Source organism: Amphibalanus amphitrite, unplaced genomic scaffold (genome assembly GCF_019059575.1).
Source record: "Amphibalanus amphitrite isolate SeventyFive unplaced genomic scaffold, NRLGWU_Aamphi_draft 000237F_arrow, whole genome shotgun sequence".
Taxonomy (NCBI): Eukaryota; Metazoa; Arthropoda; class Thecostraca; order Balanomorpha; family Balanidae; genus Amphibalanus; species Amphibalanus amphitrite.
The window spans coordinates 43118-68639 of NW_024881732.1; the positions used below are offsets into that span (position 1 = coordinate 43118).

The 25522-nt window shown below is 48.9% G+C and overlaps 1 protein-coding gene across 8 annotated transcripts; it reads left to right on the plus strand.

Annotated features, from left to right (window-relative positions):
• The first annotated feature begins 1969 nt into the window (after nucleotides 1-1969).
• Nucleotides 1970-24388, plus strand: LOC122386003 (SWI/SNF-related matrix-associated actin-dependent regulator of chromatin subfamily E member 1-like). 8 transcript variants are annotated; one of them, XM_043374775.1, is made up of 2 exons: nucleotides 1970-2012; nucleotides 23052-24388. In XM_043374775.1, exon 2 carries the CDS (start codon nucleotides 23065-23067, stop codon nucleotides 24211-24213), a length of 1149 nt encoding a protein of 382 aa, XP_043230710.1. In that variant the 5' UTR covers nucleotides 1970-2012; nucleotides 23052-23064; the 3' UTR covers nucleotides 24214-24388. The 8 variants fall into 8 exon arrangements, with proteins under 8 accessions (XP_043230710.1, XP_043230706.1, XP_043230707.1 ...); XM_043374771.1 differs by lacking the exon at nucleotides 1970-2012 and adding an exon at nucleotides 18128-18221; XM_043374772.1 differs by lacking the exon at nucleotides 1970-2012 and adding an exon at nucleotides 18209-18254.
• The last annotated feature ends 1134 nt before the right edge of the window (nucleotides 24389-25522 follow it).

Genomic DNA, 25522 nt, shown 5'->3' on the forward strand with positions numbered 1-25522 from the left:
TAGGCGGATTCTGGCCGCTGTGGTCGTGATACTGCCGTAGCCGCCTGTGTCTTCAAACCAATATTCTATCGCCTGAGATTTGAGAATAATGGAGTATAGTGCTACCTCAACCTCACATAGACAAAAGTGACGAAGGTGCGGCTCTCGCTTCTGGCAGGACGGGCGACGGCCATTCCGTCGATTTTAGTAGGCAGAGGGTTCCTTCCATCCAAAAAGAGTCACTCCGATCACCGATGATTGTAGATTGTAGTATACGACTAATACGTTCGTATTCGTCAATGTTTACGACCGTGGGTTTCGACGGGGATGTCTGTACCTTATACGTCTGGGACCTCCTGGGTCCCTGTGACGTGACCGATCCAGTGGCGGATCCAAGGGGGGGGGGGTCACATGGGTCATGGCCCCCCCTTGAGGCCCGGGGGCCCAAAGACCTGCCAGGGGCACCACCGGCCATCAGGGGTATCACAGTCCTGACAGGGGCACCACAGGACCGCCAGGGGCATCACAGGCCTAGCAGGGACACCACGGGCCTGGTGCCTCTGGGCCCTGACAGGACTGTAACGCCCCTGACAAGCCTGAAGTGTCCCCGGCAGGCACGTGGTGCCCCTGACAGGCCTGAGGCGCCCCTGCAAGGCCGGTGGTGCCCCTGGCAGGCCTGTGGTGCCCTTGCTAGGCGTCTGGTGCCCCTGACAGGCTTGTAATGCCCCTGGAAGGACTGTGGTGCCCCTGGGCCCTGACAAGCCTGAGGTGCCCCTGACAGGCCAGTGGTGCCCTGGCAGGCCTCTGGTGCCCCTGACAGGCTTGCGGTGCCCTTGGAAGGACTGTGGTGTCCCTGGGCCCTGACAAGCCTTAGGTGCCCCTGACAGGCCCGTGGTGCCCTTGTTAGGCCTGTGGTGCCCCTGGCAGGCCTCTGGTGCCCTTGCTAGGCCGCTGGTGCCCCTGGCAGGCCTCTGGTGCTCTTGCTAGGCCGCTGGTACCCCTGCGCCCGGAGAGGACTGGTGCCCCTGAAAAGTCTGAAGTGCCCCTCGGCAGGCCCGTGGTGCCCCTGACAGGCCCAAGGTGCCCCTGCGAGGCCGGTGGTGCCCCTGGCAGACCTCTGGTGCCCCTGGCAGGTCTGTGGTGCCCCTGGCAGGTCTGTGGCTGGCGCCCCTGGCAGACCTGTGTTGACTGGTGCCCCTGCTAGGTCGCTGGTGCCCCTCACAGACCTGTGGTGCCCCTGGGCCTTGACAAGCCTGAGATGCCTGGCTATGACAGGCTCGTGGTGCCCCTGATAGACCAGTGGTGCCCTTGCTAGGCCTGTAGTGCCCCTGGCAGGCCTCTGGTGCCCCTAATACCCCTGCGCCCGGAGAGGACTATGGTGCCCCTGAAAAGCCTGAAGTGCCTCTCGACAGGCCCGTGGTGCCCCTGGGCCCTGACAGGCCCAAGTTACCCCTGCGAGGTCGGTGGTGCTCCTGGCAGGCCTCTGGTGCCCCTGGCAGGTCTGTGGTGCCCCTGGCAGGCCTGTGTTGACTGGTGCCCCTGCTAGGCCGCTGGTGCCCCTCACAGGCCTGCGGTGCCCCTGGAAGGACTGTGGTGCCCCTGCCCCTAGGGGTGCTCGATGGGCCCAACAGGCCCGTTGTGACCCTGACAGGCCTGTCGTGTATACTTGCTAGACCTGTGGTGCCCCTGCTTCCTGGCAGGCCTGTGGTGCCCCTGGCGGGCCTGTGGCGCCCCTACACACTGGCGGATCCAGGGGGGGCCACGGGGGCCATGGCCCCCCCCCCCCCAAAGGCCTAAAGTGGCCTCTTTGGCCCCCCCCCCCCAAAACGCCAGAAAAATTGCTAAGAAAATATACCTTGATGGAGGTTTTTAGCCACTTGGTGAAGTAAAGCTTTCCACAGCATAATATGGAAGCAATGTAGTAACAGTGAGGGTCAGTCAAAAGTTGCGCGAGCGGAGTCGACCTTAAAAAAAAGACTGTTGTTGGCACGTGTTTATGGCGCGGCAGCTGGAAGTTGGCGGTGTTTCGCGTGGTGTGGCATCACTGGCGGATCTGGGGGGGGGGGGGGGCACGGGAGCCTGAGGTGCCCCTGACAGGCCCGTGGTGCCCTTGCTAGGCCTGTGGTGCCCCTGGACCCTGGCAGTTTTTACTCCGAGACCCATAACCTCGTAACTATCCGTGATAAACTCATTATTTCCATACTATCCCCTTCCTTGATTCTTCTGCTTTTTTGTGCAAAGTAACTTTTCCGCTACCTCTACCAGTTTTTCTTCTACGGTCTGCCGAATAGAACAATGTTTTTGATACAACTTGCCCCATGGCTTGGGTGAGTTGTATCACATGGTGGGGTAATTTGTAGGGGAAGGTGGGGTAAGACGGCCCAGCGGGGCAAGACGGACCACCAGCCCTCCCGGCTGAACCGCTGCTGGTATCTACTGCTTAATGCATTCTATATGTTTGTTTTCCTTCGTAACAATGGCCACCTTGAGCTCATGCTGCTAGGATGCATAGCTTTTGAGTTATTGAGAAAATGTTGTTTTTCGTCAAACCGATCTAATATAAGAGGTCTACGGGTGATTCAATTACGGCGCCTTTCTTGCATGATTAGTTTCTATTTTGCACTAAACTGTGAAGAACAAAGTTATAAACTTAGTTATAGCCACACTTTAGGAAAGGCAAGGTTTTGCAATGTTGGGCTATTTGACATATACGTCATGATAATGACAGAATTTAGATTTGGGGCAAGACGGACCACTGTGGTCCATCTTACCCTGTGGTGGTCCATTGTACCCTGCATATGGGAAGTTCTTTTCCAAAGCATTGACACAAGTTTAAGTAAGCTAATTTTTCAGGAAGGAGTCTTTGTTGCATGTGAGCCATGCATGCAAGTGCTCAGTTAGCATGCATTCATGCCAAACGACAATCAACACACATGTTCCCAGCTTTTAGCTGCACTTCCATCACACATGAGTAAAGAATAAAGGCTCATTTTGTTATTTTACCATTCTGGTTACTTTTTCTTACAAGAGTACAGAGCAGAAGTGTAACACACATGAACAGATAGCAGGCACTGCTGGGTGGTCCGTCTTACCCCACGTTTTTTCTTGTCTGAGTTTTTGACATGTCCCTCTTTAAGAGCATCCACCACCTAGATGTCTTTAATTTGAAATTTAGTCTTTACACATATCAACAGAGGAAGGATTGAGCATTCCGAAGACTATAAATAATATGAATTACGAGAGCAGTGTAGCAAGATATGCGGCCTCAAACCTTAGCTGGTCCGTCTTACCCCACCTTCCCCTATCACTATTTCACGTTTCAGGGAGTGTGCTTGCTACTGGTTTTGAACATAACAGCAACATTAAATGGGGTTAATACAATGTAGAGGTATGCTCAAAGGCTTCAATTTATTAGACCAAACTTAGGTCAATGCAATCCGAACGAAACATCAACAGACTAGACGCAAAAGTGGCCCGTTAAGAGCAAATAAGCCAACACATTGTGCCGAAATGGAACGAGCATTGACTAGCTACCTACAAACGCGAGCCAGGGCTTAGCTTTCGCGATCAAAAGCAACATACCCATACATACATACTAGAGGTGGCAAAAGATGAAAATTTTGGGAACCAGACTCGAACCAGACCCGGCTGGACATTTCTGGAACCAGTCGGACCCGGTCTTAGTTGGAATCGGAACCATTTGGACCCGTTCCCCGAAAGTCAATTAATGCAAACTACTTGTAGGTGTCATTAGTTGCATCATGTAAAACAGCCTATTTCCCACTGGGAATACCCATGAGTTACTGCGTGCAAAGAAACATTCACTTCATTTACTTCATATTTTGCAATAATGTGTAGTGTGCAAGATGTATAGTTTATGGTAGGACCCGGTTGGACCCGTCATAAAATTTCCAGGAACCGGTCTGGACCCATATGGGTCCAGACTGGTTCTTTGGACCGGGTCCTCGGGTCCACATTTTGCCACCTCTAATACATACATACATACATGTTACAACATACCCCACCCGGCTCTGATACAACATGTACCTAGCCGCCATCTTGGAAAAACATCCTCGTGCTAAAAAAACAGCGGACAGCTGGAGAAATCCGTTTTCACTCACGCAGCCTTAGAACCTACCCTCATCACTGCTACGGAGATCTTTCAAATTCGTGCACATCTAAATGCCCAAAACACACATTTTCTTGCAACTTATTTTTTTAGAATGACATTAAAAAAAACATAAAATCGGCTCTCACCTTGAGACGCGTCCACTCAGCCACAAGACAGAACAGGGAAAGATGGCGCCCGGAAAACCTCGTCGGCTGGTCGTGTCGCGAGCGCCATCCATTGGATAAGTTTGGCACAATTCGCCCTGATACGACTTGGACATGATACAACTCTCCCCGCTCTCCCCTATGTTCTGCTTCTGAAGCTTAGGAACGATTAGCCAGACTACAATGAAACTTTGAATGTAGCTTATATGTATCGTCACCCTTGCAGCTGCAACTTTAGCTATTGACATCTTCTTTTCAATCACTTCGCATTAAACCAGTGGTCGGCAGGTCATTCGGGGTCGTGCCCCCTTTTTGGGCGCCAGGCAGGGCCATTACCCCCACCTACCAGACCCCATTGCTGACACAACCAAGTTTACTGAAATTCCATACCGTCCTGGAACTCTTTGGGTATTTGTGCATCTCCAATGCATCAAATTTAAAACATGACACTTCCTCCACAAAACATTTAATGCCTATATCCCAGTAGCGGCGGAACACCTTCAATTAAGGGGGAGGGGGGGGGGCACTGCCGACTTTTGGTCCCATTCTTTCCATGCAACGCCCATAGGGCTAATGTTAAAATGCAAAAATCAATGGGTGCACGGTGCCCCGGTGCCCTCCCCGTTCCGCCGCCTATGCTATATCCCATTTAACCCTTGTACGTATAGGGGCGGCGGGTGGTTTTTCGTTAAAAGCTCACGCAAAAGGCATTGGATCACGACCAAATTGTACCCTCGAGCCCATCATATTTTTTTTTTACCAGCCCGGAAAATATCATGACCTGAGACCAGTTTAACCAACAGAAAAATAACCGCCTGCCGGAATTTTTGCCTCAAGACCGCTTCACATACGGAGCGATAAACGCGATGGGCTCGTAAGCGGATAGGGCTTTACCGTTTACGCTCCATATGTGAAACGATCTTTAGGCAAAAATTCCGGCAGGTGGCTATTTTTCTGTTGGTAAAACTGGCCTCTGGACCCATAATGACCGTTGGCTTATGAGCTTTTTCTGGAGATCATCTTGAGCCATAAACTCTCACTTCAAGGAGTTATAGCGGGTCCCGATTTTCTCGACACTTGTCATTGCCCTCTTGAATGAGACGGAATGACCAAGGACCTTAAAAATGGGCAGCAGCGGCTTCCTATTGTCACGGGTAGCACGCTAGTCTTTTTTATGCACAGCTCCATATCAGAGTCCGAGAGGCCGCGGGGGTCCGATCGACTCCTCCCCTTACGTTAGCGGCTGTTGAAACGCCAACAGACGGGCGACGGTCAAAAGTTGCAGCTGCTTTTGTACGACTGTACGGAGGGGTGAGATGGTGAGGCGAGCAGGTACGTGAAAATTGGTATCTAATCAATGTGTGCTGTGCCTTTGGCCTGGGCTAATCTTTGAACCCTGGTATGCAACAGTCACGATGGCTCCATCACTGGAGCTACAAACTCTAAAAAGATAGGCTTTCTCAGAATCCCTCATTACCCCCACCGAAAGGGCTCCATTACCCCCAAAGGGGGCATGCCCCACCATTTGCCGACCCCTGCATTAAACAATCGCCAGTCAAAGCCAACCGTTGAGTTTGGTAAAACCCTACATTACTTTAGCGGTGGGCTGTACCTCTGGCGGGCCTAGGGTGCCCCTGCTAGGCTGCTGATGCCCCTGGGACCTGACAGGACTGTGGTGCCCCCAACAGGCCCGTGATGTCCCTGACAGGCCCAAGGTGGCCCTGCGTGATGCCGTGATGCCTGCGAGGCCGGTGGTGCCCCCTGCGAGGCCGGTGGGGCCCCTGACAGGCCCATGGTGCCCCTGCTAGACCGGTGGTGCCCCTGGCAGGCCTGTGGTGCCCCTGCTAGGCCGCTGGTGCCCCTGGGCCCTGACAGGACTGTGGTGCCCCTGACAGGCCCAAGGTGCCCCTGCAAGGCCGGTGGTGCCCCTGTAAGGCCTGTGGTACCCCTGCTAGGCCTCTGGTGTCCCTGACAGGCCCATGGTGCCCCTGCGAGGCCGGCGGCGCCCCTGGCAGGTCTCTGGTGTCCCTGACAGTGACAGACCTGGGGTGCCCCTGACAAGCCTGTGGGGCCCCTCACAGGCCCGTGGTGCCCTTGCTAGGCCTGTGGTGCCCCTGGCGGGCTGGTGGTGCCCCTACTAGGCCGGTGGTGCCCCTGACAGGCCTGTGGTGCCCCCGGGCACCAAGGGGGTCATGACCCATGTGGCCCCCCTTGGATCTGCCACTGATGCATAATATATTGATTTGTAAAGGCGTTATGGCTTATGCAATATGCAATTGCAGGCACTTGGTATCCCTCACTTATCCCTCATTGGGGCTCTGGCGGGCTCCTGAGGGCCCACGTCTATCTCCGGGAGCCCATATAGACAGGCTCCTTTGGGTCCTTTCAGTACACTATAGCATAAGAGGTCTCCATGCGAGTCCTATACATACATCTGAGGGCGTACCCTGATGTCTGAGGTACCCAACTGCAGCTCCAATGGTCTCTTCTTACACTGGCGGATCCAGGGAGGGGGCATTTAGGGCCATGCCCCCTTCCCAGAGGCCTAAAGTGGCCCGTTTTCCCCCTCCCCCAAACGATAATGAAACATAGTTCAATCAGGGCGTGGCCCAGGAGCCGAGTTAGACAGGGCTGTTTTACCACCTCCCGGCCCGCAAAGGGACCCAAGCACTGACTCGAAGCGGGTTAAAGAGACCCTCCCACCTTCAAAAAAGTTAATGAATTGGCATGAAAGTGATGTCGCTAGGTTCAGAAAGGGCGAAAACGAATATCTACCAAATTTTATCGAAAAATATTCACCGGTTTTCAAGAGATTAGACTTTTATTTTTGTTTACTTTTTGGGATATCCGCTGCTGTTCCTAGCGACTTTATGTGAAAGTGCGGCATTTGTTGCGCGCAAAGCAGCCTATACCACCGCATGCTACCAAACGTTTTAGTAAAATATTAAAGGGACCCTCCCACCTTAACATTAGATTTGAGTTGAGATAGCCAAAATGGGGTCCCTGGCTCACAATTACCGGTTTCGGCACTCACAACATCGAGAAATGCCTTAAATCGGAAATATTGAATTTCAAAATTGCAGCATTTTGATTCAGAGGGGCTAATGGGCTAATGCTTAGGAATACCCCTCTGAATGTGTGACGTCAGCGCAGATATCTAACGATTTTTAAATGTTTGACTAAAACGTTTTGTAGCACGCGGTGGTATATGCTATTTGCGCGCAACATCTGCCGCAAACGCCGCACTTCTAAAATAAAGTCGCTAGAAACAGCGGAGATCCCAAAAAAGTAAACAAAAGTAAAAGTCTAATATCTTGAAAACCGGTGAATATTTTTCGGTGAAATTTGGTAGATATTCGTTTTCGCTCTTTCTGAACCGAGCGACATCACTTTCATGCCAATTCATCAACTTTTTTGAAGGTGGGAGGGTCCCTTTAAAAATCATTAGATCTCCGCTGACGTCACACATTCAGAGGGGTATCCCAGGGCGTATTTTAACATGTTAACTGGGTCGGCAATTGCCGACCCAGTCACGGAGAATGCCGACCCAGTGACAGCCGTTTGCCGACCCAGTTGCCGCCCCCTCTAGGATGCAGCACGCACATGCAGGCTAGGTGCCGTCATTCATAGTGAGGCTGCTGCCCTCCAAAATGATAATGCCGCCTCTTAAAGTGAACCAGCCGTCTATAGAAAGTGATCATCCCGCAACTCAATGTGACAGTGCCGCCCCTAAATCTGTTAGTAGCCCCACTCAATGTAATGGTGCCGCCCTTCTAAGCATCTGTGGAGCCCCTCAATGTGATGATACCGCCCCTCAAGAAGATGATGCCGCCCTTTCAGTATCGGTGGCGCCCCTCAATGTGATGGTGCCGCCCTTAAAGTGCCGGTGGCGCCCCTGAATGTGATGGTGCTGCCCGCCAACGAGTCGGTGGCGCCCCTCAAAATGATGCTGCCGCCCCTAATAGTGTCAGTGACGCCCTTCGAAGTGTCGGAGGAACCCACCAATATGATGGTGCCGCCCCTCTAGATATCCACATAGCCCCTCATTGTGATGGAGCCGCCCCCCAAGCAGATGATGCCGCCCCTGAATGTGATGGTGCTGCCCGCTAACGAGTCGATGGCGCCTCTCAAAATGATGCTGCCGCCCCTTAAGTGTTAGTGCCGCCCCTTATAGTGTCAGTGACGCTCTTCGAAGTGTCAGAGGAACCCACCAATGTAATGGTGCCGCCCCTCTAGGTATCCACATAGCCCCTCATTGTGATGGAGCTGCCCCTCAAGCAGATGATGCCGCCCCTCAAGAAGATAATGCCGCCCCTTTCAGTATCGGTGGCGCCCCTGAATGTGATGGTGCCTCCCTCAAAGTGCCAGTGGCGCCCCTAAATGTGATGGTGTCTCCTGTCAACGAGTCGATGGCGCCCCTCAAAATGATGCTGCCGCCCCTAAAAGTGCTGGTGCCGCCCCTTAAAGTGTCAGTGGCGCCCTTCAAAGTTTTGGAGGAACTCAGCAGTCATCAATACAATGTTGCCGCCCTCTAACTTTCTGTAGCGCCCCTCCATATACGTAATGGTGCCGCTTCTCAAACCATCCGTGGCGCCCCTCAAAGTGATGGTGCCGCCCCTTACAGTGTCGGTGGTTTCTCCTCAAAAGTCAAGGTGCCGCCTCTCAAAGAAATGCTGGTGTCCCTCGAAGTGTCGGAGGCGCTCCTCAATGATGTTGCCGCCCCTCAAACCTTCCGTAACGCCCCTCCACGTCATGGTGCCGCCCCCCAATGTGCTCATGGCGCCCTTAAATGTGATAGTAACGCCGGTCAAAGTGCTCCTGGCAGTGTCGGTGGCGCCCCTTATAGTGTCGGTGGCGCCCCGAACAGTATCGGTGGTGCCCCTCAAAGTGATGATGTCACCCTCAAACAAACGGTGGCGCCCTTCGAAGTATCGGAGTCCCTAAATATCATACCTATTGCCACCCATTAACCATCTGTAGCGCCCCTCCATATGATGAAGCCCCCCTTAAAGTATCCGCGGCGTTCCTTAAAGTTACAGTGCCGCCCCTTACAATGTGGGTGGCTTTCTCAAAATAAAAGTGATGTTGCCCCCCCCCCCCCCGAGTAATGCCAGGTGCCACCCCTCAACGCTCAACGAGATAATTGCGCTCCTCAGTGTCGGTGGTGCCCCTCAAAGTGGTTAAAGTGCCCTAAAAAAAAAATTGGTGGCGCGCCTCAAAATGATGCTGCCGTCCCGTCCCTTAGCATATCTGCAGCGCCCCCAAAATGATAGTGCCTTCCCTTAACCGGCGCCGGGCTGAGGTTGTTTGAACCCCCCTCCCGACCCCTATAACTTGGCTACTTGGGCCACGTAGCGACACGCGGTAAGCGGCATTCGAAGGAGTGTCAAAACTACTTGGGTTAGTTGGTTAACCGTACTTTGGTTAGGTCAAGTCAAATGTCAAATATCAGGTGACCAGAGGTAATCAAAGGTGAAATGTGGGTGAAATGTTGTCTGTTTCAACATTTATTGACAAACTGGCGCATAACTCGGGGAAGAATAGAACTACAGCACCGCGAAAAAGCGCATTCGATAGCTCTTCAACGTTCCTATAAAGTCCTCAGACTTGACCTAACATCAACGACTTAACCTCCAGAGCACAACTTGTTTAACCCGTGTCGGGCCGGGGAGGGTTAAAGGGGACAGTGGACCCCCTCCGCCCCTCTACTGAGCTGTTTTAATGAAGAACCTTTTTACTTTAATAATTATTGACTCACGAAAGTTATGACATCGTTTTTTTTTCAGTACTGCGCTCCTCTCGTCGAGATGCGTCGAATGAACTATAATTTGACATTCAAATGTCATTTGGGAAATTTGAGCTCAGGTCCAGGTCATGACCTGACTGGTAAAGGTCATGTTGCATTTCAGTCGATTTGTATCGTCAAACTGAAATCATCTAAGGTGTTTTCATCGCTCAGGCATATCGCATGTCTCTATCAGAAGTTATTGAAAAAAACCTGCTGGAGGCCTACCAATCCATGACCTGACATGACCTCAAGGACATAACGAGGGGTCGTGGGTGGCATTTTTCCGATTAAGTGTGTCATTTTTAATTGTTTTCTGATGTTTAAATTCGTTAACTTTGACATTTGTCTACCTATAAAAAGAGGCACATGCCCCGACTTTCTCCCATTTCCTTATACCTAATGGAAGGGTCGCAAAATTGTCCTTACCTTTGGTCAAAGACATCGCAATTTCGAGACTTACATTTTATGTACTTACAGTGACACACTGTTTGTCTTATCAATCGCTGAAGTTATAAAGGGATCGTTCAGTCGGTATATCTATGGTGAGCATTTGCCTGTTCCGTAGCTCAGTTGGTAGAGCACCGGACTCCCCGCATTGTCTCCGCTTGCGTTTTGTCCGCCGGCCGAGCCGGAAAGAAAGTTACCGAGTGAAGGTCATTCAAATTTCAAAAACTCAATGACAATGTCACTGGGGTCACCAAAATATTTGAGTAGGTAGGTATAACATTCATTAACGGGGGGGGGGGGAGGGATGAACTTATCTGTGCAATACGCTGTTCATTACGCGAGTAACTAATAAATAAAAAATGTATGAGTTCATCCTTACTCCACCCGCTCTCCCTCTCCATAAAAAGAGAGTTTAAATGTGTTGAATTTTATTCATACCTATGCAGAAAAATAGAGACGTCTAAGGATATGGCCGAATATCAGCGACCCTTGCTGTGTAAGCAATGAGGTATGACAAGTGGGGGTAATGGCCCCGTCCAGCGCCCATAAAGTGGGCACCACTCGTGCGACCTGCCGACCACTGTTCTAGATAGAGCAGGGGTCGGCAAATGGTGGGGCATGCCCCCTTTGGGGGTAATGGCGCCCTTCGGCGGGGGTAATGAGGGCCTCTGAGAAAGCTTCATCTTTTTTTAGAATTAATGGCTCCCTTGATGGGACAGACATCGCAACTGTTGTGCCCCAGGACTCAAAGATTAGTCGAGGGCAAACGAACAAAACATGAACTGATTAGCTGGCGCATGCCAATTTTCATGTATGTACATAGCTGCTCACCATTCCGTACAGTCGCGCAAAAGTAACTGTCATGTATGAACTGGCGCTCGCCTATTGGCGTTTACACAGTCACTAACGCAAGGGAGACTGGAGAGGAGTTGTCCATTGCACCCTGACCCGAGCATTTCGGCCTCTGAGCTGGAGCTTTGCAGAAAAATTGAGCGTGCTGCCCATGAAGATAGGCAGCCGCTGCTACCCAATTTAAAGGTTCTTGGTCATTTGGTGACCTTCCAGAGGTCAATGACAAGTCCCGAGTAAATCGGCTCTTGCTGTAACTTCTTGAAGTGAGATTTTGTGGCCTGCCATGATCTCAAGACAGATCTCACAAATCAACGGTTATTCGGGTTAAGGTCATGCCATTTTCAGGACAGATAAAGATGATTGGCTCGAGGGTACATTTTTCGTAATCCCACCCTTTTAACGTGATCTATTCTATTCCCGAAAAATACCCGCTACCCCTATGCGTATGGGGGTTAATCCGCGCCCCGATGGGGCTCCTGGGTATCCACACCCTGCTGGAGGTGGAGGTTGAACACCCCTTACTAACTTGGCTCCTGGATCACTAGCGAAACGCCGTAGTCGGCGTTCGAAAGAGAGTAAGAAATGATGAAGGAAAACTATAGTCACTTTTTAGGTCAAGTCAAAGGTCAGCTCACCAGAGGTCATCGAACGTAAAATTTCGCCAATTTCCAGGTCAACCTTTGACAATTTTCGACAAACTGGCCTATAGCTCAGGAAAGGATAGAGTTAGAGCGCTGTGGAAAAACGCATTCGATACTCAATTAGCTCAATTAGCAATTCCGTTCTTTCTGATGACGCCCCCAGATTCAACCTAATGAATAACGATTTAGCCTTCAGGAGACAAAAACTGCTAAAATGTACGTTGTTTGCTGATAAAATGTACGTTGTTTGCTGCTAGTTTTTCTTCAATAGCGTTTCACTCAGAACTTGCAAGAGCGCACTTTTATCAGCATCATGCGCCTCCCGTCGAGAAGCATCGAAGGTCTTGTTGCACATCAGGTGATCCGTGTCGTCGAGCTAAACACATCTAAGGCATTTTCATCGCTCTGGCATGCCTTTATCAAAAGTTATTAGCGAAAAACTATCCCGCGCCCTGGTGGGGTCTGTTTATAACGCGACCTGGTGGGGGGGGGGGGGCTATTTTTTGCCCCCCCTCGTATCTCCGAAACTACTGGACGGATCCGCAAAATTCAAACGGCGTTCGATAGCCCTGTCAGATTTGTCGAGGGAAACCAAATTTTATTGACCTCGGGGTCACCGATGACGTCACAGGTCAGGTCAAAGATAAAATGTTTCACCGTTCACGGGGCTTCTAGGGAAAGCGCTATAACACCGAGTAAAACGCATTTTGTCGAAAATCAGCGATAAGACGTCAGTTGTCTAGTACATATATTGCTATTAGAGGTCACTGGCCATACCAGGTCAGGTCACAGGTCAGGTCACCAAAGGTCACCAAGGGTCACCCCATGAACCCAACTTTACTAAGGTTGTGCGATGCATGTTTTATGGCCAGTTTTTCATTTCCAACCCAATGGTGTTGGTTATAAGACCATCAGGTACGGTTTAGGTCACTTTCTGGTGGAGGTCAGGTCAAGGTCAGGTCAAAAAAGGTCAAATTTTAAAGTTGATATTTTTGCATAAAATTGGTATCGATTCGATGCAGCTCGTCACGGGGAGTCTAATGGTGGTCTTTGTTTTGCACTACGAGGTCTAGAATTGCTAAAAAGTGAGTTTGAAAATTTGACGTCATCAATTTTGAACAGTTTTTTCGCTATAACTTCGCCAAAAAAAGAGGTATCAATCTAAAATTTGGTATGTGGATGGAAGGCGGTAAGGACTATCACATATATTCCGGTTTTTGCGAAATTCAAAAAACTTTTTGGATTTTTTGACTATTATATCCCAAAAATCTATTTTTTGATTTTTGGGGGTCAAAATCCAAAAATTTCAAAAATCCGAGATAGCAGTTTTGTAGCCCTGTCAATTCTATAGCTTTTATGTCCTAATCATTTTTCTGTATTTGCAAAGCTATAGGCCTGACAGCTCTTCCCGCGGAACCCTTTTTTGGGTCGAAAACGGCAGAACATGACGTCACTCCGACGTCATTTCCGGCCAACCTATCATAGCCTTTGGAAAAATTTTTGGTCACCATGTGTAAAATTGATGTCCGGGAGGGTACTGAAAGTTTGGTGACGATCGGCGAAGCGGTTCTGGAGATATATCGAAAAGTCTGGAGGGGGGGGGGGCAAAAAATAGCCCCCCCCACCAGGTCGCGGGCTATGATACCGTTCACGACCTGAAATGACCTCAGGGACATACATGGCGGGGTTGCGGGTGTAGTTTTCCGGTTCAGTGGTCACTGGTCATGTTTACTTGTGGTTCAGTGCTTCACAGTGTTAGGAATGACACTCGTCCAAAAGAGGCGTCTTTCGATTTTTACCATTGACTTTGCGACCTCTCCCATTGATAACGAGAGAGGGCGTGAAAGTGAGCTGACCTTTGGTCACAGACATTAAATCTCCGAGATACAAATTTTGTACATGCTGTTGCCTTTATCAATTCCTGAAAGTTTGAAAGAGATCTGTCACTCTGTGTAGCTACACACAGAAAAATATTAACACCGTTAGCGGTGTAATTGCACAGTACATATCTGAGCACTTGAGGAAAGTTAATTTAGTCCCTTCCCCGCTTAAATTACTCGCGCTTCTAAATGAACACCAGGAAGAAGGTAATAGAACAGTGTTAGGAGGGTTGGGTGTTTTGCTACACGTAGTAAAACACCCAACCCTCCTAACACTGTTCTATTACCTTCTTCCTGGTGTTCATTTAGAAGCGCGAGTAATTTAAGCGGGGAAGGGACTAAATTAACTTTCCTCAAGTGCTCAGATATGTACTGTGCAATTACACCGCTAACGGTGTCAATATTTTTCTGTGTGTACAACAGGCGTTACAGTCTTTACTGAGGTGAGGTCACTTGACGTGATCTGGTGACCTGACTTTGAGCGACTTTGGTCTGAAATTTTCACAACATGAAATTTTCACAACATGTGCAGAAAAAGATGTATGACAAAATGTGACAAAATGGTGGCGCTCAACGTTTTTGAAATATTTGCAAGAAACCGCAGGGGGGGCTATGGTTTCTCGCAGATATGGTACCCAAAGAGTCGCGGAAAAGTATGGAATTTCACTAAACTTGGTTATATCACCAATGGGGCCTGACAGGGGGGGTAATGGCGCTGCCTTGCGCCAAAAGAGGGGGCACGACCCCGGAGGACCTGCCGACCACTGAGATAGAGCCATAAAACGTGTGAATGTTTTAAGCTTGACGATACGGATCGACTGGTATGCAACATGTTCTATTTCTGGTGAGGTCATGAACTTGACCTCAGGTAAATTTTAAAATTATTTTTTGTAAAATCAAATTATATTTCATTTATCGCATTATGATGAGAGAAAAACTATATCCCGGAAATACCGCTGAGCTTAGGTTGAATCTGAAATCATTACTTAGAAAGAGTTATAAAAGAACCGTCGAACGTGTCTTTTTTGGTCATTAAATATCAGTAGGTATGCCGCCCCCTCAGATGCCAAGTGCCGCCTCTTTGAGTGCAAAATGCCGCCCCTAATTGTGATTGCCGACCCAGTGAAAATCCCTTAAAATACGCCCTGGGGTATCCAAAAGCATTAGCCCCTCTGAATCAAAATGCTGCAATTTTGAAATTCAATATTTCCGATTTAAGGCATTTCTCGATGTTGTGAGTGCGTGCCGAAACCGGTAATTGTGAGCCAGGGACCCCATTTTGGCTATCTCAGCTCAAATCTAATGTTAAGGTGGGAGGGTCCCTTTAACTGGTCGATAAAAACAATGGTAAGTGTTTACAAAGTAATATAAAGGCATGGGTCGGGTGGGCTACCATTTATATATTTTTCTTTTTAGTTAAAAAAATTCATAGTGTCAGGGCTGTGACGAAAAATAAGTGGCCTAAATCCGATGAGAAAACAGGATTTGGGGGTACTCTAGGTTTGGCTCCTGCATGAGTTGGCCCCCCCCCCAAAAACGCAAGCCTGGATCCGCCAGTGCCCCTACAAGGCCGTAGCGTTGTGGCTAAGAGTTAACCCGCGCGGGGCTGGGGGGGGTAAATTTTACCCCCCCTCGCGAATTTTTGCGATATCTCAAAAACGGCGGCGCGCAGCGCCGCCAAACTTTCAGTACCTTTTCTTACATCAATTTGACACCTTCCCTGAAAATTTGAGCGAAATCCGTCGGAAAGTTTTTGAGAAATTGACGTTTTAGTGACGTCATGTTCGCCATTTTCGCCTCAAAAATGGCAAAAGTTCAAACGCCGCTAACATCTTCATTTTTAAAGGAATCAAGACGTAACAAAAAAGGTTATACGTAATTTTACTTTGTCTATCAAATGGCTATCTCGGTTTTTTGAAAATTTTGGATTTTGGCCTAAATTTTTTCAAAAAACTGATTTTTTTGGGAAAATCATTATAAAATCCAAAATTTTGAGTCTATCGAAAAAACCGGAATATATGTCAGAGACGTGGTCTATGTGCACCTACCACAGGGGAGCAATGCCGCTTCAACCCTATTGGCCGTAGTGTCTAACGGTGGCGGCCATATTGCGCAGACCAGAAACCGGCTGCCGCCTGTGTTGAGGAATAGGGAATTCGGGACCTCGATTTACGTTTGCGGCCGCCGTATCCGTTACGTTCAAGTTACGTAGATACGGAACCCGGCATCTTACGCAGAATTGAGTGGAGAACACGATCGTATCTTCAGAATTCCTCAAATTCACTCGCCTGACCTACCTTTGCCCCGGCCGAGGGGGTTGATTGAACCCACCTCGCTAATGCACCGCTAATTAAACTAGAATTAAGCGGTAAAGTGGTCGTATGCGGCAAAGTATAATGCAGAGTGACTGGTAGGAACCCGCTGTAAGGGTCTCAGGTCAACCGGTGACCTCTGAGGTCAGGTCAAGTGATCTAAGGCACGGGTTCGGTTTTTGGTAAATAGCTTCGCCAAAAATGGCCGTAGAGCCGCGATTTTGGCATCACCGTGTTCAGCTAGCTCAGGCGCATCGAGTGATATACTTTTTGTTCGGGTCAGGTCAACTTATGGTGTTGACCTCAGGTCAAGGTCAGGTCAGCACCCCCAGGTCACGAAGTTGGTCGAAAGAGGTCATGTCGCATATCATTCGATTCGGCAGGTCTTCCTGAGTCCATTGGTGGCTTTCCCGACTCGCTAGCTCAATTTGATCGGGAGTTATTGAAGAAAAATTGTGACCCTTGTGACGTCACAGATGACGTCACGCAAGGGCAACAATGCAAATATGAAGCATAGAACCTTGCAAAAAGTGCATGAAATCATGATTCTATATGCTTGAGATAGTTTCAGATCATTCTCGGCGCCAAAATAGCAATTTTCATATTTCCCCATTGACTTATAAGGGTTTAACGTATTAGTTCCTTGTAGCTGAGGATTTTTTAGGATTTCATCTTGTTCTCCACTCAATTCTGCGTAAGATGCCGGGTTCCGTGTCCACATAGCTTGAGCGTAACGGATGCAGCGACCGCAAACGTAAATCGAGGTCCCGAATTCCCTATTCCCCAGCACAGGCGGCGGCCGCTTTCTGGTCTGCGCAACATGGCGGCACCGTTGGACACCATTTGGCGGCCGATGCGCATTCCACATTATAGAGTTCAGTGGCACCTACATACCAAATTTTAGAAGAATCGGTTCAAAAATGTGGGAGTTATTCACAATTTTATGACGTCACGACACACAAAATTTTTGAAAAATGACTTTTTTGGAAGTTCTAGACCTCGTACGGAAACAAAAATAGCACCATTCGATTCGCCGTGAAAAACTGCATCAGAATGACACCTTTTTAGGCCTTAACAACCAACTTCAAAATTTGACCTCACTTGACCTGACCTTGACCTGACCTCGACCTGAAATTCATCCAGAGGTGGTCCATGTCACTTATTGAGTGTGCCTATTGAATTCTATGAGTAAAATGACCCATAAAACATGTGTCGCACATGCCCTTTTCTATATTTTGTTTTTTGGTGACCTGACCTGACCTGACCTGACCTTGACCTTGACCTCTGAATGATATTGTATGCAACTAATATTGTCTTGGTAGCCTAAGAACACGTTTTGGGCGATCAGTCTCAGTCCATGACTCCATTCTTCGGCAACTACGGTGCAAGGCCGATACTGTAGAAACTTGCAATTTGTACCCTTGACCTGACCTTGACCTTGACCTCAAACTTTAAATTAAGTACATGTTTTTAGTAGTTCGTGATGAGAGCTTTCGATTGGCGTTTGAATTTTCCAAATCGGACCATTAGTTCGGGAGATAACAGGGGGGGTAAAATTTACCCCCCCCAGCCCCGCGCGTTCGGCTGGAGACCCCAGCCCCGCGCGGGTTAAGATACTGACTAAAAATAAAAAATAAAAAGAAAAAACTGAAAATGGGGGCACCACCAAAATGAAGTGGACGAAATTCGTTGAGTTTTTAATTTTGGGTATAGGTAGGGGCACCACTTCGATTCATGACCCTCCCCTTGGAGTTTTCCTGGATCCGCCCCTGGACCGATCCCCTTTATTATCTGCTCAGTGCTCACTGCCCAGGTTGTCAGGCCAGGGCCAGGCCGAAATTTAATCGACGTTTTTTCCTGTCTTTCTTCATTGTTGCGCTTTGCGCGATGGTAATGTAGCGGCGGATGACTGATCAGTTTCTGCAGTTTCCGCACTGGATACGTCATAAGCGAAATCAGCTGACAACTCGGAATCTCGTTCCCATTGACTCCCGACTACATTGAATCGAACCTTGAACAAAACAAAAAAGCAGACAGAAGCGGCGCGGTAAGATTGGGTGCTGCTAGCTACTAATTGAGTGTAATATTTGGTAAAAGTGTGCGTCTGTTAGTAGTTCTATGATCTGAAAATTTTCCCGATGCAATTCCCATTCGAACGATATGCAGAACGGTTATATTGCCAATGATCGATGAATAAAATGAGCTGTGTAAAAATCCAGTAAATCAAAAATGTCGCACTGAATCCCTACCGGCGTTTGTTGTGCACTCCGTCTATATATGTGTGATTTCTGCTGTTTTTTGTCTTACATTATACATAAGCCCTGATATATGATCCACCCGAGCATAATTTGTGAGAACTTAAAGGGACCCTCCCACTTTAACATAAGATTTGAGTTGAGATAGCCAAAATAGGGTCCCTGGCTCACAATTACCGGTTTCGGCACTCACAACATCGAGAAATGCCTAAAATCGGAAATATTGAATTTCAAAATTGCAGCATTTTGATTCAGAGGGGCTAATGCTTAGGAATACCCCTCTGAATGTGTGACGTCAGCGCAGATATCTAACGATTTTTAAATGTTTGACTAAAACGTTTTGTAGCACGCGGTGGTACCTATATGCTATTTGCACGCAACATCTGCCGCAAACGCCGCACTTCTAAAATAAAGTCGCTAGAAACAGCGGAGATCCCAAAAAAGTAAACAAAAGTAAAAGTCTAATATCTTGGAAACCGGTGAATATTTTTCGGTGAAATTTGGTGATATTTGTTTTCGCTCTTTCTGAACCGAGCAACATCACTTTCATGCCAATTCATAAACTTTTTTGAAGGTGGGAGGGTCCCTTTAAGGTTTTATAATGGCCCAGATGTGATACGATTGAATATAGATGTGTGGTCTTTGCACATTCACCTTGATTTCTTAGAATTTTACTTTAACTTTTGCTGGTATATTACTGCCCCATCAATTGTGCATCAAAATGAACAATAAGGCTAAATAAAGAAAGAGCACTCGTGAAGTGTCACTAGTTCAACTCACCTGTTTCCGGGAAGCTTAGTTGGGCAAACTAAGCTTCCGAATAAAAAATGAAGGCATTCAAAATGAAATCACATATTTTTTAGGTCTTGATTGCTTATAAAAATAGATTTACCCAGGCAGAAGAATCCAGGGATATATCGGCCAAGAAACAGGCAATGAAAATGGTGTCGGTTGGTGAGATGAGTGGTGGCTGGTGGGTGTTTTGGCGTTAATTTTTTTAGTGTCTAATGGTAAGATGCTGCAGTTAACTGGCAGGAAATGTTAGATAGTTGCATTGTACCATGTTGTGATACTAATCAGATTCAACTAAAATGAAAATGCTAGGAGACCTTAGTGTTTCCAACCATTGGATTCTTTATGACCATATGTGGGCATAAATGCAGGCCTTTTCTATATTGCAAATTATCAGAAAACAAGCTGGTGTTTCAAGAGGGAGCTCACCTGATCTTCCACAAAAAGGTTGAAGCTGTCACATTATAATGTTGCTGATTAAGGCTAAATAAACCATTTTGCTATCTGAGTCAAGAACTTCTCATGGACATGAAGTATGTGATTCATGATTCCATAAGAATATACACAGTGTGATTTTCTCAACACAACTTTTGTGATGGACAGCTGTGGTGCTCTTTTTGCCGGGCACAAAATGACCTAGTAATTGACATGCCCCTGCCCCCTAACCCCCAACAAAGAAACAAACAAACATCTTTTTCCATTCAGAAGACCAAAGCAATGCTCACTTGATTTTGAAAGACATGGGGTTGCAGGCTCATACCTTTGTTCTGCATATTTATGAAAAAAATCAGCAGGATGAGCTTGTTTTCAACCCTTGCCGGCAGGGTTGGCACTGCCCATTACCCACTGCCCGGGTTTTTTGGGTTTTTCTATGGGTTTTTCATCGAAATAACCCACTCCGGGTTTTTTACCAAAAAAGGTGTTCTTGAACTGCCGCAAGAAACCAGGTTTGTGTATCTTCAAGGGGAGTGAACCGTAAACCAAAAGTGTCATCTATGGACTGTGAACCCATTGCAGCGGCGCCAGGACTGCAGGGCGCAGTCGGCGTCCGATGGCGGCCGGACGGATCCTATGGCGGCGCCGGTCATCTGATGATCGCGGCGCTGGGGCGCGGCGTCCATGAGCTGATGCAGTCCTGAGGACCAGCCCATCACGCGAGGAGTGTTGTGTGTCCTTATTCACCGCTTTCAGTGTTGTAGCTGCAATATCCTGAAACATGGCGGCGTATCGACCCGGCAGGAGCAAAGCCAAGGAATGGGACTTGTTTGAAGAGATTGAAGACCCTAATAAAATGAGATGCAAACAGTGCGAGACGGAGGTGAGCAAGAAGATCGAGAGGGTGCGAGTGCATCTCGAAAAGTGTCGCAATTCAAAGAGGCGGAGGGACGACGCTGAAGATGAGCAGGACGTGGAAGAGCCCACCACCGCACCCAAGCTGGACAAATGGGTGGTTCGCACGACAGGCGCAATGAAGAAAAAACTGGACGAGCAGTACGCCCGTGGCATATATGCGGGTAATATCGCTTTCAATGCGGCTGACAACCCTCAGATGCGAAAGTTCATCGAAATGACACGTGGAGGGACGTATGTCGCACCGGGACGTAAAGAACTGGCAGGTCATCTTCTGGACACAGTGTCGGATGAGTGCGAAGGGAAGCTACGTCAGCAACTAGTAGGAAAAAACGTAATTCTGGTTCAAGACGGCTGGTCCAATGTCCAGAACCAGCCAGTGATAGGATCCTGTCTCCATACTGGAGATAAATCGTACTTAGTTGGTGCCGTCGACACAGGCACAAGCAAGAAGACAGCACAGTGCATCACCCAGCTTGCTGACGAGGAGATCAAGCGGTGCGAGAAAGAGTACGGATGCACTGTGGTGGGCTACATCAGCGACAACGAAGCGAAGATGGTAGCGGTGAGGAAGATTCTGGAAGAGCTTCGACCAGGATTCATCACGCTTGGGTGCGCAGCACACTACGTCAATCTCGCGCTGCAGGAAATCTCTCCCAAGCCTCTCATAGGCCAGATCGTTGAAGTGCAGAAGTACTTCCGGAATCATCACCTTCCAGCGGCTTGGCTAGCTGAGAAGCCAACATCTGTGAAACCACAGCTGCCAAACGAAACGCGCTGGTTGAGCCATGAAGAGTGCGTCAAGACATACGTGCGTAACTACCCTCACTATGTGAATATCGCGACAGAGCACGAGGAAGAAATTGACGACAAAATCAGAAGGATCGTTGAAAACAGTGGCGTGTACCGGTCAGCTACACACCTGGAGAAACAGCTGATCGCAGTAGCAGCAGCACTGAACCGACTGCAGTCTGATGCATGCTGTGCGGCTGAGGGCGTGGATGTGTGGATGCAGCTACTAGCCAACTCAGAACTGGAGTCTCACAGACCTGCCATCCAGAAGAGGTTTCAGCAATGGCTGAAACCAGTGCATCTGGTAGCTTACAAGCTACACCCTGTGTATAGGGGCGAGAAGCTGTCAGCTAAGCAGGAAGATGAAGTCCACACGTGGCTGGAGGGGCGGAACCCCGCGTTCGTTGGTCCACTGCTCCTGTTTGAAGCGAAGGATCCCAAACTGCCCAAGGCACTGTTTAACGAAACGTCAACTTCAACTGTAAAGCCCGGTGCATGGTGGAGAATCCTGTGCAACAGGATGAAGAAGTCAGAGAGTGCAGATGCGGTGCCAGAGGAGTTCACTCAGCTCATGGAGCAGGTCCAGTCGGTGCCGTGCAGCTCTGCCAGCATCGAGAGGTCCTTCTCTACCCTGGGAAACGTTCACAGTAAGAATAGATACGGAACCGACTGGGAGTGCAAAAGGCAGCGAAGCTGGCCAAGTGCTACTCGCTCCTAAAAAGCGACGAGGAGTGGTGGTGGTGATGATGAGGGAAAGGACGTGTGAACAAACGTGCTGCGTAGCCAAGTGTGCAAACGTTGAGCACTCGACTATAATCCAGCAGCTTCCATTGCTTCAAATAGTTAACGAGTTCAGAAGTAATCGAAAATCGTTCTAGTTCAGAAGTTACATCATCTGATGGATGCAAAAGTGTGATTATTATTACATTGCAGCCTCAATCTATTCTCTGTTGACGATTGTTCTCTCATCACAAAATGTACTGAAGTAATGAGGCTGTTAATAAAGGTTGTAGAAAGAACGATGATCTTTACTTGCAGTGCAGATTCAACAACATTGTTTACTGTCACGGTAGGTGTCGTATTGTGACCCGAACACATATTATGCTCAACGGCCCAACATACATGAAAAACCCAAAAAGCCCACATAAAACCCGAATAAAACCCACTACCCAGTGGGTTTTAATGAAAAACCCGGGTTTTTTTCAACCCTGCTTGCCGGTCATTTGAAGACAAGAATGTACAAAAGTGAAAATGAACATTGATTGTCGATGCCCTTTATGGTCATCACTCCTCCCACCAAAACCAAATTATTGTTGCCTCCATATTTTGATTCCAGAAGTTAAGTTTGCCAAACTGAGGTAGTGAAGTGCAAGAAACCCTCATTGCTTACAATGTTATAAATTGCATATCCAGACCTACCACTGACACTGTGCCACCTTCTCTTCAGCTGTTTATGTACGCATCACTGTTCATGTAATCATGTCTTGCTGACTGACAGGTATTGACTGTATTGTAAGAGCTGAAGGTGTTTTCAGCTCTACAATTTCTTCCTCTTACACCAGTGCTTTATTTTGAAGTATGATTAATCAGTGATGACATGTTCTCCATATGATTAATTTGTTACTGTTATGCAGGAAACAAACATGTGCACAATGTATTAATTGTTTGCATGTTTACTTTATTGACAGGTAGAGGTACATCATGTCACTACCAACTAGTTACCGTCACAATGCCATGTCGGCGCCCGTCCAAGCTCCACCGCCCCAGCGACTGCGAACATCTGGTGGGCTCAATTCCAAGGAGTCCACCATCAGTCCCTTCACACTGGCCACTAGTAATCCAAACTTCAACCCGCAAAGGGTCGGAAGCAAGCCAGTGGTGCTGGCACAACCACCAAAACCTCCCAAAGGACCTGAAAAACCTCTGATGCCTTACATGAGGTACAGCAAGAGTGTATGGGAAACAGTCAAGCAACAAAATCAGGACCTAAAGCTGTGGGAGATAGGAAAAATCATCGGCTCCATGTGGCGTGATCTTCCGGAAAGTGAGAAGCAGGAATTTATAGATGATTACGAGAATGAGAAGATCGAATATGAGCGTGCCGTGAAGGAGTACCATGCGTCCGCCACCTACCAGGCCTATCTGTCGGCTAAGAACAAGGTTGCCGAGGAGACGCCGCCGCTTGTGCACGAGGTAAAGCCGCCGGTGAACACGGTGATGAAGGGCCTGGATCGGCGCATCGACATCCAGCCGGCCGAGGACGAGGAGGACCAGGACGAGCAGTTCTCCGTCAAACAGGTGGCGCACGCCCGCTACCTGCGCAACCACCGGCTCATCAACGAGATCTTCTCAGACACGGTGGTGCCAGACGTGCGCACCGTGGTCACCACGCCGCGGATGCAGCTGTTGAAGCGACAGGTGCACAGCCTCACCATGCACCAAAAGAAACTCGAGGGCGAGCTCCAGCAAATCGAAGAGAAGTTCGAAGCCAAAAAGCAAAAGTTTGAGGAATCAACTGAAGTGTTCAACGATGAGCTGAAGGCTCTTTGTGAGAAGAAGGTAGACGATGCTACGTTCAACAACATGGTGAAGAAGCAGATGGAGGTGCTGCGCCGGGAGCGGGAGGAGCAGCAGAAGCCGGCCGAGTCGGCCCCGTCGCCGGCGCCGATGGCCGCTAACAACGTGGCCACGCCGGCGGACGTCAGTGCCGAGGAGCCGGCCGCCCAGCCGAGCCCGGCACAGGCCGAGCCGGCCGCGCCGCCGCCGGCGGCGGAGGCCGAGGTGCCGGCACCCGCGCCGCCGGCGGCTGACGGCGCCGCTCCTCCACCACCGCCGCCGCAGCAGCCCTGAGCCGGCCGGCGGTGTCATCTCCCTCATCAGTCACACCCTCACTAGCTGTACCTACTCGTCTGCGGTAAGCTCGGCTCTAACCAATCCGCAACGGATCACAGCCGCCGCTAGCTGGGATGGTGGATTCCAGACTCAGTTTCATAAAATGCGCTATCAATAAATGTCTGTAAATGTCTGTACTGTGTTCGGGGTGTCAATAACGAGAAAGACGTCTAGATCCGAGAAAATATTTATTTACACCCAAGGGCAGGCGAAGCATCAGAGAGTTTCCATGGCTCCAGTCGCCCGCACACGAGGCAATGGTTGAGTTAGCATTGCTGCCTAATGCCTATTGCCTGTCAGTCATTCAAATCGAGGGGAAAGCCGGGCCGAAATGCGCTCATAACACTGATAACCGACTGAACAAACTGAACTAAAGGAATCCGTAAACTGTGGCTGCTTGATATGGCGTGTCACAGTGTCGCCTCGTTTCAGCCTCTGTCGCCGCTGTCTGAGCCGAGTCCAGCGCCATCGGGTGCCGGTGTAATCGCTGCTTTACAGCTCCAGCGGCCGGCGTTGTCGGTGGTTAACATTGGCAACGTCGCGGCAGCTCTAGGAACGGCGACAATGTCGATATCGACTGACGACTGGCGCTGAATTTACGAGGCTGGACACTGTGTTCTCGCATGCAATCTTACCTGCGCAGGAACTCAGCACGAGTCCAGCCGTCCAGGTCATTCCCCAAACTCAGCAGTGTGGTTAGAGAGTCTCTAACCACACTGCTGAGTTTGGGGAGTTAGATGCCAAGTTAGTCTCACTGGTCTCTAATAGAGACCAGTGAGATTAACTTGGCATCTAAGATGCCGCATTCACTCGTAGCGAGAAGTCTCTTCACTCTCTTGAAATTTTGCCTCACATGCCCACACTTTCCTTCCTCATTAGGGTGGCACTTAAAAATCAATTTTTGATTTTTAATGCGTGCGGGTGGTTTTCCGGTTCCATTCCCGTAAAAAATAAGGGAGGCAAATTTTTATGGGAAAATATTGATGTTTAGAGGTCGCGAATCAAGGTCAAAATTGAGATTTTGGTAGCATATTTCAATATCATTAAAATCGCTTCTGAGTTTCCTATTACGCTATAATCGGATGATAATAAGGCATTTCTTAGTCATTTTCATATTGTTTATTGATATTCCATGCAGCTTCGGCCACGCCAGAACGCTGGTCTATGTACTCCACTACTCCAGTTCCTCCTCTTTAGTAGATTATTGGCGCCTCATTGGAGGGAGGGGCATCATGGGCAACGGGCACCCAGATCACTTTGTATGTAG

Bases quoted from the DNA above. Each gene is read 5' to 3' on its own strand.
- LOC122386003 (XM_043374775.1), top strand. From the start codon at position 23,065: ATGTCACTACCAACTAGTTACCGTCACAATGCCATGTCGGCGCCCGTC.